General features: G+C 37.5%; 1 protein-coding gene across 1 annotated transcript in view; it reads right to left on the bottom strand.

The window, feature by feature from the left end:
• Nucleotides 1-16,788, bottom strand: part of CSMD1 (CUB and Sushi multiple domains 1) — a 1,810,668-nt gene that overhangs the window by 230,536 nt on the left and 1,563,344 nt on the right. Inside the window, exons 27-28 of the mRNA XM_023517585.1 lie at nucleotides 6,622-6,813; nucleotides 1,097-1,235 (exon numbers count right to left, since the gene is read on the bottom strand). Coding sequence (XP_023373353.1) covers nucleotides 1,097-1,235; nucleotides 6,622-6,813 — 331 coding nt within the window. The remainder of the gene's footprint in view (nucleotides 1-1,096; nucleotides 1,236-6,621; nucleotides 6,814-16,788) is intronic.

The raw sequence follows: 16,788 nt of genomic DNA, 5'->3' as shown, positions 1-16,788 counted from the left end.
TTTTAATTGTTTGTTCACTTTAACATCCTAGAGTTAGAGATGCCTCTGTTTTTGTTTTGTTTTGTTTTAAAGGAAGGTGCTAATAGAAGTTAGCATTAATTGAGAAAAAACACAAGGAATCCAAAAACATAACCAGCAAATGTTCACTGGTTTTGTTTAATAGCTCAGTGATATTTGGTAAATTTATAGTAGCTTTAGTAAACTCAGAAAATGATAACTTTCAATCTACTTAGGATTCAGAAACACAGACACTTAAAATTATGCTAAGATCCCATCAACAGGAAAAAGTGAAGGGAGGTAATCTCATTCCAGCCTTAAAAAATGATGCAAAAATCTCTAGAAAGGGCAGCTTGTCCCACTGACAGACAAATGAATTGTAAGTAGACCAAGAGATCAATGGAGCAGTTTATAAAACTACTTGCCTTTAAAAATATCACATTCATTTAGTTCAAAATTTAAATTGCCAAGGTGAAAAACATTTTGCAATTTGACAACATGTAGGCATCATATACAATTTATTAATAATGCAATAGTGTGTAAGAACCTATTTTTATGAAATGCACATAATATTTGAACTTCTATCATCTAGTTTAGCATATTTTAGGACTGAAATCTACTAATTCAGACTTTACAGCAACCAAATTTGGGAGAGCTTTCACTCTGAAGCTGTATGAGGTCGTAACTGTGGTACTGATAATAAATGTCTGTTGGTAGGAATATCAGGGGGTGCTATGGAAATGCAGCCTGCATTTAGGGAAATAGGAGGTGTTGCCGAGGAATGACACCAAGTGTGTCTGTATCATAACTGTATTGCTTTTCTTGACTATTCTGTAATTAAGTCTTCTCAAAGGAACGCACTGTGCAAGATACACAGTATGTAAAAGTCAGTGATGTCGGTCTGGACGCAAGCAGAGAGCTCAAGGCGTAATAACCTTTCCCCCCACCCCCTTCTGCAGCTTCGGGAGTGTCTATTACGCCCAAAGCCAAGGGTTTGCCTAAATGTCAAGATGGAGATGCAGTGAAGTTAAAATGGAGTAGTTTTTAGCTATGGCGCTTATCATCCTACTGAAGACAGGTGTTCTGCAGGAGAAGGTACCTTTTGAATATCAAGGCGATGACAAAGTCTGGGTTGACTTTTATCTTCCAGTCACATTCTTTCCCAGGAGGATATGGCTGTGGGTAGTTGGGTGATAAAATAACCCCCGCTGGGCCCGTCAGATTCCCTCCACAAGCCGCTGTCACAGAACAAAGTCACAGAGAAAAAGTTAGAGAGAGAAGAATGCCAGCCGGGAAGGGGACATCACACAACACTTCAAAGGAAAGGGGACAACAGAAAAGAGCTCATTTACCAGCATTTCCCCCACCAGAGAGAAGATGTGCTGGGGTATCAATTATCTGGATACAATTTTAAGGCCCAGGAAGTCTGAACATCTTTCATGGAACTGATAACAAACTTTATATAACCTCCCATCCCGTGTTAAGGAAGGATTTTCAAACTTCTGACAAACAAAATTCTTTTCCTATAACTTTATATTTTACTCAATAAATTCAACAGGCCACTTACTCCCACATCCACCAACATGCACCCCCAACAACTCAGATGGAAAAAATATGCCATCAACATCACGACATGGTCACGTTAATGCTTTTGCCATTTCGTATAGTTTCAAAGTCACTGCTTGTTTATTCTTGAACATACACCCCACGGGGTACTGATCACTATCTCTTGCTCATTGTTTTATCCCCAATGTCTAAGCAGTTTCTCGATCAGAATAAATATTCAGGAAACGTTTATTGAATGAACAAATATGTCACTTCACATTCTTATAGTCTTCTGGTGTATGCAGGCCTTGAATTAATCTCCTCACATTTCAAAATGGCAAAACAGCAAAAGTTTAATACCTACAAATACGTCATCAATGAGATTAAGCTGGAACATCATCCTCCTAAAATAATATTGGATCACAATGCTTGTCTCTTATTAGAAAAAAAGTAGTTTACGTGATAGCCAATCTGGTTTGTTCTTATAATACATCGTCATCAATTCTGACTACGTGTATTTACATTTATATTAGGCAGTAACTGTGTGCCTCACCACTGGTCATGGGCAAGCCAGTTATTGTTCTTGAATCTGAAAGTGTTCAGCCTTGTTTCCTTTATTAGATAAGATTTGTCTTGGAAGGTGTTAAAACCTTGCAGAAGTCTTAAGTACACTCGTTTTAGAAGCAGGCAAAATCATGCTGGCTTTAAAGTTTCTTTGTGTTAAAGACTATGGTTTGTCACAAATTGGTTTTAAAGTATCACCTTGTTACATTACAGCATTCCCCTAAACTGTGTATCTTATTTCACATATGCATTTAAGGAAAATAAATCACAAATCAAGAAGAAAATGCCATAATTGGTGAACTTTTTCCTCACACATTAATAAAAGGTCTTTTTTTTTTAAATATAAATAAGATGAAGAAACTTGCTTTATAATATTCCATGATGGATGTGTCTTTAAATACTCATTTAACATTCCTGAAAAGTTAATTATTCATAATCAGAAATACAACTAATTCCACTTCTTTTAGTTCTAATCTCAAAGTCTAATCAGAGGCAAACTCTGAATAATGTCACAGGAAATATTTATAATAAATTCTTACAGATACACACTCAAGAATCATATGATATGTAACTTTCATAGGAAAAAGATTAAAATCCTTTCCTTAGTCTAAAATTTTATTTTAATAAACTATGTAGAAACAAATGTTTCATCAGCTGTCACGGGACAGCCCCTCTCCCCACGTGGCACATCAGCTCTCACGGGACAGCCCCTCTCCCCACGTGGGACAGCCAATGCTGACAGCCCCAAGCATTAGGAGCTTGTACCAGTTTTTTGGGGGGTGGGGTGCTAATGTAGAGAAAGAAGGTACTGAAGGTCTAGAAGATTCTATTCCTTGCTGTTTTGAAAGATGAAAAATGACAGATTCAGGCCACTGGTTACAGGGTGCTACCAGCAGGAAGATTTCAGGGATAGGATTCAAATATTGATTTAAAAGAAGCGAAGGGGAGATCTTGCCTTACATGCAGAACCCAAGGGCTAGTTAATGAGGCTATTTAAAAGCTTAGCGTGGAATTAAGTGGACCTGTCCTGCCGTGTTTGTTCTCTCTTTTGGTCTGATACTCTTCATGTTCGCTTCATTAGGTTTTAATTAGGGAGCTTGCAAAATATTTGGGATGAGATCAGAGTGCAACAGAAAATGCAGCTCTTGAGATGATAGGAACTTCTCAAAAGGCCTGGACATAGAGACAAACTCCACATACTCCTACCAAGCACAGCCCCTGCTGGAGGGCACAGTCCCTGCCCCATACACCTGCAGCCCCTTCATGCTCCAGGGTGTGGGGCAGCCTCTGTAGGAGGACACATCAGGACTTCTGCATCAGAACTCTAGGACATCCAGGCCCTTCAGTATGACAGATGGTCTTTAAACAGCTACTCTTTACATTGGAGCCACCACACCAAATGGGTTTCAGCAACTGAGGATACATTCTTGGTTTTCAAAGCTTCTTTAGAATTTGGACTTGGGAGATTTCAGACTGTGTAAGAAAATGGAAACTTTGGAGGGACACTGCTTGGAATTAATTAATCATTTAAGACTCAACCAAAAAGCTGTAGGAGGAGAAGCCATTTGAGAAATTAAAAAATGAAAAAAAAAAGTAGGGCAAAATAAAAGAAAGCTTGACAGCGATTGGCAGCTGCTGAAAATATGTCATCAGCTACAGCAGATGAGCAGAGAAGAAAGTGTATGAAGGAGGAAGAGAGGACGGCTGGTCGCAGGTGAGCATGTGCTGCCACTAATAAGGGGGAAAGACAGGAGCAGGTCGGTCAGGAAGTTCAAGTTCAAAGGACCTGTAAGCACATGAAAGAGAAAGAAGTCCAACCTCATTATTAATTTAAAGTGCCAGTTAAGGCCAGGAGCAGTCTCATGTAATCCTAGCACTCTGGGAGGCCAGGGAGGTCAGGGCAGGAGGATCCCTGGAGGACAGGAGTTAGAGACCAGCCTGAGCCATGGGAGACCCTGTTTCTAGGAAAATTAGCAGCTAAGGGGACTCAGGAGACTGAGGCGGAAGGATCACTTCAGCCCAGGAGTTTGAGGTTGCTTTGAGCTAGGCTGACACCACGGCACTCTAGCCTGGGCAACAGAGTGCGACCCTCTCTCAAGACATACATACATACGTAAACAAATGAAAAGGAAGATAAAATAAAACAAAATAATAAAGTGCTACATCACCTTCTGCCCATATTAGATTATGAGATTGAGAATTATCGTATGTCCTACTTCTGTTCTAAATCAGGGAAAATGAACTTCTGTGACTCTGACAATTTAAATTGGTACAACCATTCTGAAAGGAGTTTGAAAAGTCCTAGTTATGCTGTTTGTCATAATCACGGGATGTTTTGCACATGGGTGTTCACTGTAGCTGTCTTCCTAATAGGGAAAAGGTTGAGACAATTTACTTGTACCATAATGAGACTAGGGAAATAATATTGGTGGATTCAAATAAAGAGTCACTACATATGGCTTTGGTGGTCCAGTAGTGAGCCAAGTTGGCTTCCAAAGAGATACCCTGCAGCCACCAAAATCCAGCAGAAAATACAAAATAACACAAGAGATACAGCATACTGATAGAATGCATTTTACAAAATGATCTCACAGGGCAACGTCAGTGAAACACACTTTTAAAATAGATTATATATACATAAGATAATTACTCAGCCTATATATGAATGCTTCTATTAATTATAATTGCTCCAGGTAAAAAGATGACAGGCTTGTTTTCTTCTCTTTTCTCTGTGCTGTGGCTTACAGAAAGCCTGCAATAAGCATGCGTTATCTTTTTATACAAGAAAAAGGTAAAGAAGTTAACGAGTGCCTGGAATCTTCATATCAGAGTTGAGGTAAGCAGTGACACACAGCCAGCTGATGCCCTTGTGGGCAAGCTTCTTACAGAGAACATGAACACCACTTCTTGAAAAAAAAATGTAATAAAAAGAAAATGTTAATTTATTTCCAAATATACAAATATATTTCTCTGTTAAATGTGAGTAGGTGGGTCTAGTCACCAAAATAATTGATTACTCAATTGCCTGGTAGTGCTTTCAACATGTCCTTAAAGCTGACATTCAAGGCACAAGAAGCATTATTTATTTGTTTTGGTCAAGATGGATTATCTACCTGTTGGTCAAGATAACTAAGAGACAGACCAACAAAAGATAGATTCGTTGGAAAGACAGTCAAACGGTAGAAGTATGTATTTAATTTAATTGAAGTGATAAATTACTTTTAAGAAGATTAACTGTGGTTGTATGTCTTTTTAATATATTTTTCTATGACCTTCAAGTCATGCAAAATGGAAGGAAAAAAAGGCTTTTCATAACTTAAAAATAGGCCAGTGGTTTAAAATGATTGTCATATTTATAGGTTATCTCTTCACTTAAAAAAAAAAAAAAAGCAGAAATCTTGCACGTCTCCTGATGACTCAGCTTGAAATAAAGGCATAACTGAGCTTACAAAAGGCTGAAATACAGATGCAGCCCAGAACATTAGATGAACGCAGCCAACTCCCTGAAGGGGCCGAGAACGCCACGCAGAGCTATGAAATCTCATCTACTTTCAGAATATCATGGTAAGTACTTTGTAATAAGTCAGGAATCATGTATCATTGCTCTCCAAGACCAGGGAGAATTTCTCCACTGCTGTGTGTACCACAGTAAAAATCATTTTAAACAAAATCCCCCCAAGGTCACCCAGTGCAAAATGACTCATCCACCTCATTATCATTTTGTCTCCTCACAGATTAATTACATTTTAGATTTTCAAAGAGATTATAAAGAAGTACCAATTAAACTGTGATACTGCATTAAAATAATAAAGTTTAGTAGAGTTTTTTTAAATTAAGATGATACACTCTAAATAGGTGCTTTATAGCAAATTATTTAATTGAATGAAGTGGCAATCCACATATAATTAGTATTTTATATAAAAATATACATTACCCTGAAACCATATTTTTGATAAATTATCTTAGATTACTACTCAAACCAAAGTCAACCAAACCATCTGTTACCCTTTTTATCAGGTCAAACTACAAAATTTTAATGAATTTAAGAAACAAGTTTCTCCTTTCGTATTTATTTTAACATAAGCAGTATTATTTCTATTTTTTAGGATTCTATTTTAAATGTACTATTATTATTACAAAAAACATGTAAAAAGAGAAAGTCTTTTTTTAGTAAGTTTTGCTTATGGGCATGTTTCTATATTATAAAACAAGAATAGCAGTGGTGAGGTTATAATAACCATCATTTTGATTGATCCTTATTTATATAAGACTTGTTAGGGTAGGAAATGTATGGTAAATGTCAATTACGGGACATTAAGCAAATGACTTCCTTTATTTCACCTAATAAAGTTTAAAGCTTTACAATAAAATTTCAGTAGCGTCTCAGAAAACTAGAGGGCATTTAAGAAATCCTAGAGAAACATTTCTGAACAAATAGCACATTGATAGAGCCATGTGATGACCACATGCATTCGTTTCCAAATACAAACAATTCCGTTTCCTGTGGCTTGATACCTATGCACGTGGGGGGGTCCGGCTGCCAGAAGAACCGGCTGTTCAGCTGCACACAGGTGATTTTGGCTTGACCTTGAAGCTGATACCCAGGGTCACACTGGAACGTGATGGTGTCTCCAGCCTCTCGGCTGTCCCCGTAGCGGGTACCATTGGGGGGCATTCCTGGATCATTGCAGGTGGATGCAATTGATGCTGCAAGGAACAGACAAGACCAGGTCAACAGCTGAAAACAGGTTTCACCATTCGGGTCACTGTAGGTGCTCCTCGGGACTGGAGCACTCTGCCTGGGCATGACAAGTCATGTGTCTACATATGAACATACAAAAATAGCACGTACTTTCCCCAGGGGTACATTCAATAACATGCATCTTTATTAAACCCACAATGAATAAATTCTAGGAGAATCTTCCGGACAATACCAGTAAGTTATGGTCTATATCAAGTCCTTGTATCATTTGTACTGGGTCCACACACACATTCAGAGGTTGCCTTCTGCTTGTTCTTTAATGATTGAACCAAGTTAAATGATTGCATTAAGTTACACCAACCACAAGAACTTCTCTTCACCTTCAAGGGAACTTGAATTCCTGTCTTTACCTCCAAGGAGGAACAAATAACCTTTGTTGGCATTTGTTATTTTTCAACCGGTGTGCCAAGAGAGGCTCTTAGGTGTGCCTGGAAAAATTTTAAAGATCATTAATTCAATTATTTTTGAAAGAAGTTCAAAGCACAGTAAATATATACTTATTTTTATCCTTTTTTTTATCAGCATAATTTAAGTGTGACCCACAAGTTTAACTGTAAGTTAAAGTGTGCTGTGAGATAGAAAAGGTTGAAAAACCCTGGCTGGCACTGGAATAGGACCAGGCCACAGGAAACATCTGGTTTCTTTTAAGGAGGATTCCGTAGGTCTCAGAGGTGCTATTGCCTTGGCAAAATTGTTAACCTTCTTTCACTCTCAAAAATGGTTCAAACTGGACAGTGAGCTATGTGACCACTGTCATTTCAACAAAAAGCTCAGAAAAAAGCCCTGCCTTTCTGCCTATATGCAAAGAATTTCAAATCAGTTGAGTAGAGGCTGGCGTCTGCACACCAGGCTGTTGAGAGGGCTTTGGGAAGATATGGAGCTTTGATAAGTTAGGATCTGGAAATCACATGCACAAATTTCACAACTGACACACAGAACACCGCTTGGCATAGGCGGCTGCTACCTCTGCCTGTTCCCAATTGAAGACTTGCACAGAACTTTCACCAGAGTTCAAAACCCACCATCGCGCTGAAATGTAATGGCCTCTTTTTTGAGAAAGAATGGTGATTTTCTTCAATTTCTGTAACTGCTCTGTATTATGTGATTATGTGTTATACTAAAAATTAGGAAGATACACCTGAACATCTAAAGCTTAAGGATCTTTTGTCCTTCCCCCATTTTTACTTTCCACTGGAATCATGAGCTCACTCCCTGTGCACTGCTGATGAGGCCGTGAGTCCCAGTCGCCTTTGCTTCTATGAAGGATCCAGCATATGCAGCCTTGCGTTTCAGAAACAAGAGACAAAAATCAGAGTGGGGTTGTTACCCCATATGCACACTGTCACCCTGTACCTCTTAGTATTTAGAGATTTAAGGTGAAAAACAGGCTTTGCTTTCTTTCTTGTTGTTGTTTTGTTTTGTAAATTCTAGAACATTGTTTTATCTATATAAATGCTCTTTCAAATGATCTGTGCTTCCTACATTCTATGATTGTCATTTACAAACCACACATATTTATACACACACACACACACATTGTTTTATGGCTAGTTAAACAAATCCATTCAAATAGAAAGTTAGGAAATACAAAACAAGGACAAGACCTACTCTGTGCTATAGTATTTTTAACCTAATAGGCAATGAATGAACAATTCAGCACAGAATAGAAAGTTGCACTGTGCAGGTTGAAGGATCAAAACCCTACCAAAAAGCAGCGTGTGGCACAAACATCAAGGGCCCACAGTTCTGCAGACCTGTCTGAAACCCCATTAGTACTTAATTATCTCTAATGCTCACTAAAGCTTACTGATCTTCAGCTAACTATTCAGTAAAAATGAGACTAATGTCTAAGTTATTAAGTCTGTTGTGAAGATGAAGTGTGAAAACTTGCTGATTTGTCTTTCTCTTGCTGTTCTCTGAGCTAATTGAAGGCAAAAGCTGTCTTAGTCCCACATCAGTTTTCTCTAATTGGTTTTTATGATGTATGGACATATACACAAATGGAATCTACAACAACAACTATACAAAAACAACAACTATAGTTGTTACAGTAACAACTATAGAATGAACATCTGTGTTACCAACTCTAAGTAAAAAAATAGAATATTTACCAACATACAAATATTGCCAATAATATCAGTACATGTCCTCTGCCATCTTACCCCTTCCCTCCACTCCAGACGAAAACACCCCCCTGAATTCCATTGTTTCTTGTTTTTTGTTTTTTTGTTTTTTATCCCCCCACAGTTTTTGGCCAGGGCTGGGTTTGAACCCGCCACCTCCAGCATATGGGACCGTGGCCCTACCCTTTTGAGCCACAGGCGCCGCCCCCTTGGTTTTTTTTTGTTTGTTTGTTTTGTTTTGTTTTGTTTTTTACTTTCTCAACAGTACCGTAAATCCATGCATTCCAGGAGTGGGACGCATTTGTTCTGTTAAATGATTTGTGCTTCCTACATTTTAGGATTGCCATTTCCAAACAGCATGCAGTTAGACCACTTTCCAAATTCAACCTAAGAATCTGTCTTTGAATTTGGTGGTGTTCTTGCCTTATATTCATTGAACTCACTGCTCTATTTTGATTAATCTCAAGCATTTTAGCGGGAGCACTTTTTGCTTCTGTTTTCTACCATTTTTACTTGCTTTCATACGGGTCATTTTTTAATTTCATATTCTTGTATTTTGATTTCCCTGAACTTTTACCATATACTTAGCTATTATTCTTACCTTCATCTTGAAAAGTTTAGAAGACTTTGCTTTTTCTTTCTTGTCAGGTTTCTCCTATTTGGGCAAACCACAGAGGTCGGCTCATCCAGAGAGCAAAGGATGGGCCTCGCCCGCCCCTGGGAAGGCCACCTTGGTAATCCCAGAACCCCTGCCAGGTATATACAACAACTTAAGTTTTCATCTGTCCCTGCCTCCCCATTTACTTGCTATTCCTGCTTAGTATTTGGTTATTTTTAAAAATTTTAAATCACACATGGTCACTATTAGTTTGTTTTTGTAAGACTTATACATGATTATTGTTTTACACAGTTGATTGATGGTTTTTACATTTTTGTATATATTTATAAATTTGTTTGCTCACTAATCTCTTTTATTTCCTTGTCTTTTGGGCTTGTTTTTCATCTCAGATTTTTCATTTGGTCTAATTTTTCTACTTCAAGTATACTATGGTTTGAATATTTTTCCCCTCAAAACTCATGTTGAAACTTAATCTCCAGCATGGCATTATTAAGGGCCTGTAAGAGATAATTGGATTAACCCATTTATGGCTTGATGGGTTAATAGACTAATGGATTAATGGGTTAACAGGCTAGTGGGACTGGGGACCTCCCTGAGCCAGCAGGCTTGTCCCCCACCCCAGGCCACATGAGGCCCTTGGCCTTCTAAGGTCTTCTCAGAGAGTCCACTTGAAAGAAGGCTGCTTGGACTTCTCAGCCTCTGTATCTGTAGAAAATAAATTTCTTTCTTTTTAAAGAATTACCCAGTTTCAAGTATTCTTTTATCAACAACAGAAAACAGACTAAGACACAAAGTTTTTTTATTTGCAAATTAGCTTTAGCAAGGATATGCAATGGTGTAAATTATTTTCGAATACACATGGCCATTCATATAGTATACTGTGTCCCATTACATTTTTATTATCTATTTTTATAATCTTACAGTCTTCATCTGGTATTAATTCCAACACCTCATGTGAGCTTAGGTGTTTGTAATTTTTTATATTTATATATTTGTTACTTGGAGCTTTACCTGTGGTGATTCTTTGTGTTCTTCTTGGACTGCACATCCCTTCAGGGGTGTTTCACATCTGATTTTATGTTGTGCTGGAATGATGGAAGCCTTCTGCTTCCTTAAGATAAACTCTCAGGCACTATGTATGACACAGATGGTGTAAATTCACCCACAATCTGATTTGAAACCTACTTGTAGTTACGAGTACACATCTACATCTGTGTCTGTTTCTACTCTCTATCTATCTGTCTACCTGACACTGGGAAGACTCTCCTTGGAGCTCCAGCTGTATATAAGGATCCCCTTATCTGTCCAATGTCAGAAAGATCTTAGAAATTCAAGGTAGGGGGTTGGGAAACAAAGGCGCGGGGAGAGGAGAGGCAGAAGGGGCATGTAGGTCACAGTGTATGGCACACCTCTTGGGGACAGGACCCAATAAAAGTGGGACTTTACCTAACAAATGCAAACAGTATAACCTAATTCTTTTTACCCTCAATAAACCTGAAACAATAAAAAAAAAATAAAATAAAGATCTTATACTTTGGTTCTTGCACCCTGAGCCTTTTTCTTTCTTAAAAAAAAAAAAAAAGAAAGATCTATACTACAATTTATTAATCCATTCATGGGTCGATGGACACTTGGGCTTCTTCCATGACTTAGCAATTATGAATTGGGCTGCAATAAACATTCTGGTACAAATATCTTTGTTACAAAGTGATTTTTGGTCTTCTGGATATATACCTAGTAGAGGAATTGTAGAATTGAATGGCAGGTCTATTTTTAGATCTCTAAGTGTTCTCCAAACATATTTCCAAAAGGAACGTATTAGTTTGCATTCCCACCAGCAATGTAGAAGTGTTCTCTTTTCTCCACATCCACACCAACATCTCTGATTTTGGGATTTGGGGATTTGGGCTATGCTTACTGGAGTTAGGTGATATCTCAAAGTAGTTTTGATTTGCATTTCTCTGATGATTAAGGATGATAAGCATTTTATCATGAGTCTGTAGGCCATGTGCCTGTCTTCTTCAGAGAAGTTTCTCTTCAAGTCCCTTGCCCACCCTGAGATGGGATCACTTGTTCTTTTCTTGCTAACATGTCTGAGTTCTCGGTGGATTCTGGTTATTAAACCTTTGTCAGAAACATAACCTGTAAATATCTTCTCCCATTCTGAGAGCTGTCTGCTTGCTTTACTTACTGTGCTCTTGGCTGTGCAGAAGCTTTTTAGTTTGATCAGATCCCAGCAATGTATTTTTGATGTTGTCTCAATTGCCCGGGGTAGGGGGGGGTCATCCTCATAAAATATTCTCCCAGGTCGATTTCTTTGAGAGTTTTCCCTGCACTTTCTTCAGTATTTTCATAGTTCCAATGCGTAAGTTTAAAATTTCTAATCCAGTGAGAGTCTATCTTAGTGAATGGCGAGAGGTGTGGGTCTAGTTTCAGTCTTCTACAGGTTGCCAGCCAGTTTGCCCAGCACCATTTGTTATGGAATATTATGCAGCCTTAAATAAAGATGGAAAATTTACCTTTTACATGTTTACATGGATGGAGCTGGAACATAATCTTCTTAGCAAAGTATCTCAAGAATGGAAGAAAAATTATCCAATGTACTCGGTCTTCCTATGAAAGCTATAACCCAATTATAGCCCAAGAAGAAAGGGAAAGTGGGGAGGGGACAATGGGTGGAAGGAGAGTAGTTGGTGGGACCACACCTAGGGTGCATCTTATAAGAAGGGTACATGTGAAATTTACTAGGTGTAGAATATAAATGTCTTAACACAATAACTAAGAAAATGCTGTGTTAACCAGTTTCATGAAAACATTTCAAATTGTATATAAAACCAGGACATTGTACCCCATGATTGCATTAATAGACATAGCTATGATTTAATTAAAGAAAAAAAAAAGAAAAGAAAAGAAAGATCTTAGACTTTGCTTCTTGTACCCTGATCCATGAGACTCTCAAAGTGGAAGCTCAGTGATGTCCCAGGAATCCGTTGATGTCCTGAGGGCAAAGTCAACTTCCTGACTTGGTAATCTCTCTGCAAGTCATACCTTTCCAGGGACTCTGGTGATTGCTCATTTCCTTATAGACTTCATTGTATTCTAAAAAGCTAAAAAGAAAACAATTTTATCCAGAACATTTACTATATGTCCTGTGGATAAGTTTTCAGAACTATTTCCTATAAAACTTCACCATAATGGAAGCCCCTCAGTCACAGCTATTTCTTAAGCTCTTTGCATGATTTCTGACACCTCATCCTTCCCCTCATCATCAGTGCCTTCAGTAGGGGAATTTCACTAGCAAACAGAATGCTCCATGAAAAGGAGTGTAGGATGGCACCTGTGGCTCAAGGAGTAGGGCACTGGCCCCATATAACAGGGGTGGTGGGTTCAAGCCCAGCCCCAGTCAAAACTGCAAAAATAAATAAATAAACAAATAAGGATTGTACTTGGGTTTCAGAGGTTTCTCAGGAGAAGAGAGGAAGAAATACCATTTCAGAGTCACGTGCAGGCTACTGTTCCAGTTTTACCCTTTACTCCCACTGGCTTCAAAGATTGGAGGATAGGGGTATAATCTAAACACATCACCCCAAGGAAATCAGTAGATAGCCCCCAAGATGCAAAGCTTACAGCTGGAAAGCCATGAGTGTCATCCAATTGTCCCACTCATGTTTTTATGATATACCATAGCAATCACAGAATTCAATCACCAGAATCACCATGTGCATGGGCCATCACCTTATCCCCAAGTGGCACTTGCCTGGAGCATTCTTGAGTTTACTCTTTGAGTAGTCTTCCTGTAGAAGCTACGATCTACTTGTGTTCTACTGTCACTGGCTCACTGAAATTTCTCTGAGCTTCAGAAAAAAAAAAAAAAACAAATAACATAAGCAAATCTTATGTACATTTAATGTTACCCACTGGACTGTATTTCAAATCCCCAAAGGAAAATTCAAAATCTTTTCCTCAAGCAAGTGGTCACATGTATGATTAAGTACTGATTTCCAAGTGATAGTCTTTGCATAGTTTTCATAGAATTAAAATAATCTTAAAATAAGTATATAGCTTAAAATAATTATGATATAGTGGTACTGCTAGTAAATATAGCAATATTTATATAATAAAATGAATATTCTACAGTATTACAATAATTAAAAATGGGGCAGCCCCTGTGGCTCAAAGAGTAGGGTGCTGGTCCCATATGCTGGAGGTGGTAGGTTCTAACACAGCCCCAACCAAAAACTATAAATAATAATAATAATAATAATTAAAAATGTAAGCTAAGGTGGCAGAAGATCATGGATGAGAATCACATTATGATTTTTAAAACCATGATATGTTTTTATTATTTCTCTTTCCCAAATTTCTTTTCAGTATTTACTAAAAGCTAAGATACATGATTCCCAATAAAGAAGCTTCCATTTACACAAAGGTACACTTATTTGGTGCATGAATAAAAATTTGAGCGAGCACATCAGCCTTGTAATGACAAATGTTCTATGGAACACTTTTCTGGGAGCTAACAGTATTGGGTCCAATAAGAATTACAAGTACTGTGTGCTCCAGCTCCCTCTTGGAGATTACCATTGCACACTAGGTATTAAGAACTCAGATTTGTCTATAGGGAAGAAAATTTTTAAAAATCATTGTTTAATCCAGCACATCCTAAATTTATGTAATCATAGAGTAGATTTTATCCTAGAAAACCTCTTAAAATCCTTCCAAATAAAGATCTCCAAATTTTGGGCAGCATCTGTGGCTCAAAAGAGTAGAGTGCTGGGCCCATATACCGGAGGTGGTGAGTTCAAACCTAGCCTCAGCCAAAAAAAAACTGAAAAAAAAAAAGTTTTCAAAGATCCCCAAATATTAAGTAGAAAGACTGGCTTGTACTAATGGTTATGTGTCCTTTAATGTTACAAAGTTTTATTCATCATTGAGCATACATCATTTACTTCTAAACTAAATTTTCCTTTGGACCAGCTATAATAGTAACAGAGTGTGCAGTGAAAAAGTTATACACTCATGAAGTTCTTGTATAACAAACAGAAACACTGCATTGCCATGATTAGCTAAAGTGTGTGTCAGTCGTATGAAATGGTACTTGTGGTGAGATGGTTACACAGGCTCTTAGAGCTGAGATATGCATCTGCTTGTGCATCTTCAAAGGTGTTTGAGACAACTAAGGCTTATTCAAATTGAAATGAACCCCTAATCTTTATGCTTTCCTTTTAGAATTAGAAAATACAAATAGAAAGTTCCCAGGGTTATCCAGATTGGATTTAAAAAGCAATAAGAAGGCTCAAGGAAGGAAAAAGGAAATAATTTTAAACAATGCAGTGGGAAATACATCAGTTGGGTGTTTGAAATGAATTTCAGTTTATTTTTTCTAGTTATGAATTGTGGAAAGATGTTTCCTGGTAAAGGAAATAAAGCTTATTCTAGGCAAATTTGAAAGCCCCCACCCAAAGACATAACGTAGGATCGGGAATTACTTTTCTACCTCCTAGGTCACCACAGAGTCTTTGATGAAGTGTGTTCTCATTTCTCTACCATGATGTGTTTCCTTACATACCACAACACACATTTTACTCATTTTTATCTTAAATACTTTTCATCCAAATGGGATTTTTGTGATTCTGAAATCTTCTAGTTTCTTGCCATAAAAAAGAAAGCAATATTTTTGGTTGCATCAGTCTTTTTTTCTTTGTTATTCTATTTCATGTTATTTTATTTTAATTTGTTGTAGTAAGGCATTTATACTATACTCTAAGGAGTTTTGAAATGTAGCATTGCATTATGCACAATAGGTGGAGTCCCACCAAATACCCTCCCTCCTCCCGTCCTTCCCCCTCCCCTACCCTCTTCCTCCTCTCCTCTCCTTTTTAGACTATAGTTGTGTTTTATCATTCATATGGATGTTTAGGTGATGATATATTGGTTTCATAATAGTACTGAGTACATTGGATAATTTTTATCCATTATTGACATACTTTACTACAAAGAATGTGATTCAGTTCCATCCAGGTAAACATATAGGTTGTAAAGTCTCCATCCATTTTTATGGCTGTGTAATATTCCATTGTATACATACAACACAATTTGTTAATCCATTCATGGGTTGATGGACATTTGGGCTGCTTCCATGACTTGGCAACTATGAATTGGGCTGCAATACACATTCTGGTGCAAATGTCTTTGTTGTAAAATGATTTTTGATCATCTGGGTAGATACCTAGTAGAGGAATTATAGGATCAAATGGTAGGTCTACTTTTAGTTCCTTGAGAATTCTCCAAACTTCTTTCCAAAAAGGCTGTATTAGTTTGCAGTCACACCAGCAGTGTAGAAGTGTTCCCTTCTCTCCATATCCATGCCAACATCTGTAGTTTGGGATTTTGTGATGTGGGCTAATATTATAGGAGTTACATAGTATCTGAAAGTTGTTTTGATTTGCATTTCTCTGATGATTAAAGATAATGAACATTTTCTCATGTATTTGTTGGCCATTCACCTGTCATCTTCAGAGAAGTTTCCATTTAAGTCTCTTGTCCACAAGTAATGGGGTTATTTGTTATTTTATTATTGATTATTTTGAATTCTCTGTGGATACTAATTATCAGACCTTTGTCAGAAACATAACCTGCTAATATCTTCTTCCATTTCTGACAGCTGTCTGTTTGCTTTTCTTACTGTGCTCTTGGCTACTCAGAAGCTTTTTAGTTTGATTAATTCCCAGTAATGTATTTTTGGTGTTTTTCCAATTGTCAGGGGGTTCCTCCTCATAAAATATTCTCCCAGGCTGATTTCTTGAAGCATTTTCCCTGCACTCTCTCCTATTTTTATAGTTTCATGACTTAAGTTTAAATCTTTTATCCAGTGAGAATCAATTTTTGTTAATGGTGAAAGGTGAGGGTCCAGTTTCAGTCTTCTACAGGTCACCCTTCAGTTCTCCCAGCCGCATTTGTTAAATAGAGAGTATTTACTCCAATGAATGCTTTATTTTTTTTAATTTTTTATCAAATGATAGCTCTATACATTAATGCAAACAGGGGGTACAGTGTAGTGTTTTCATATACATTTTGAAATACTTTCATCAAGCTGGTTCACATAAATTTCATGTCATTTGCATAGTCATTGTGTCAAAACATTTACATTCTATTTCTAGAAAAGTTCACTTGTACCC

This window comes from Otolemur garnettii, unplaced genomic scaffold, assembly GCF_000181295.1.
Source record: "Otolemur garnettii isolate 467f Iridium unplaced genomic scaffold, OtoGar3 scaffold00114, whole genome shotgun sequence".
Taxonomy (NCBI): Eukaryota; Metazoa; Chordata; class Mammalia; order Primates; family Galagidae; genus Otolemur; species Otolemur garnettii.
Note: the sequence above shows the minus strand (reverse complement) of the source record. Positions and strands in the feature narration are given on the sequence as shown.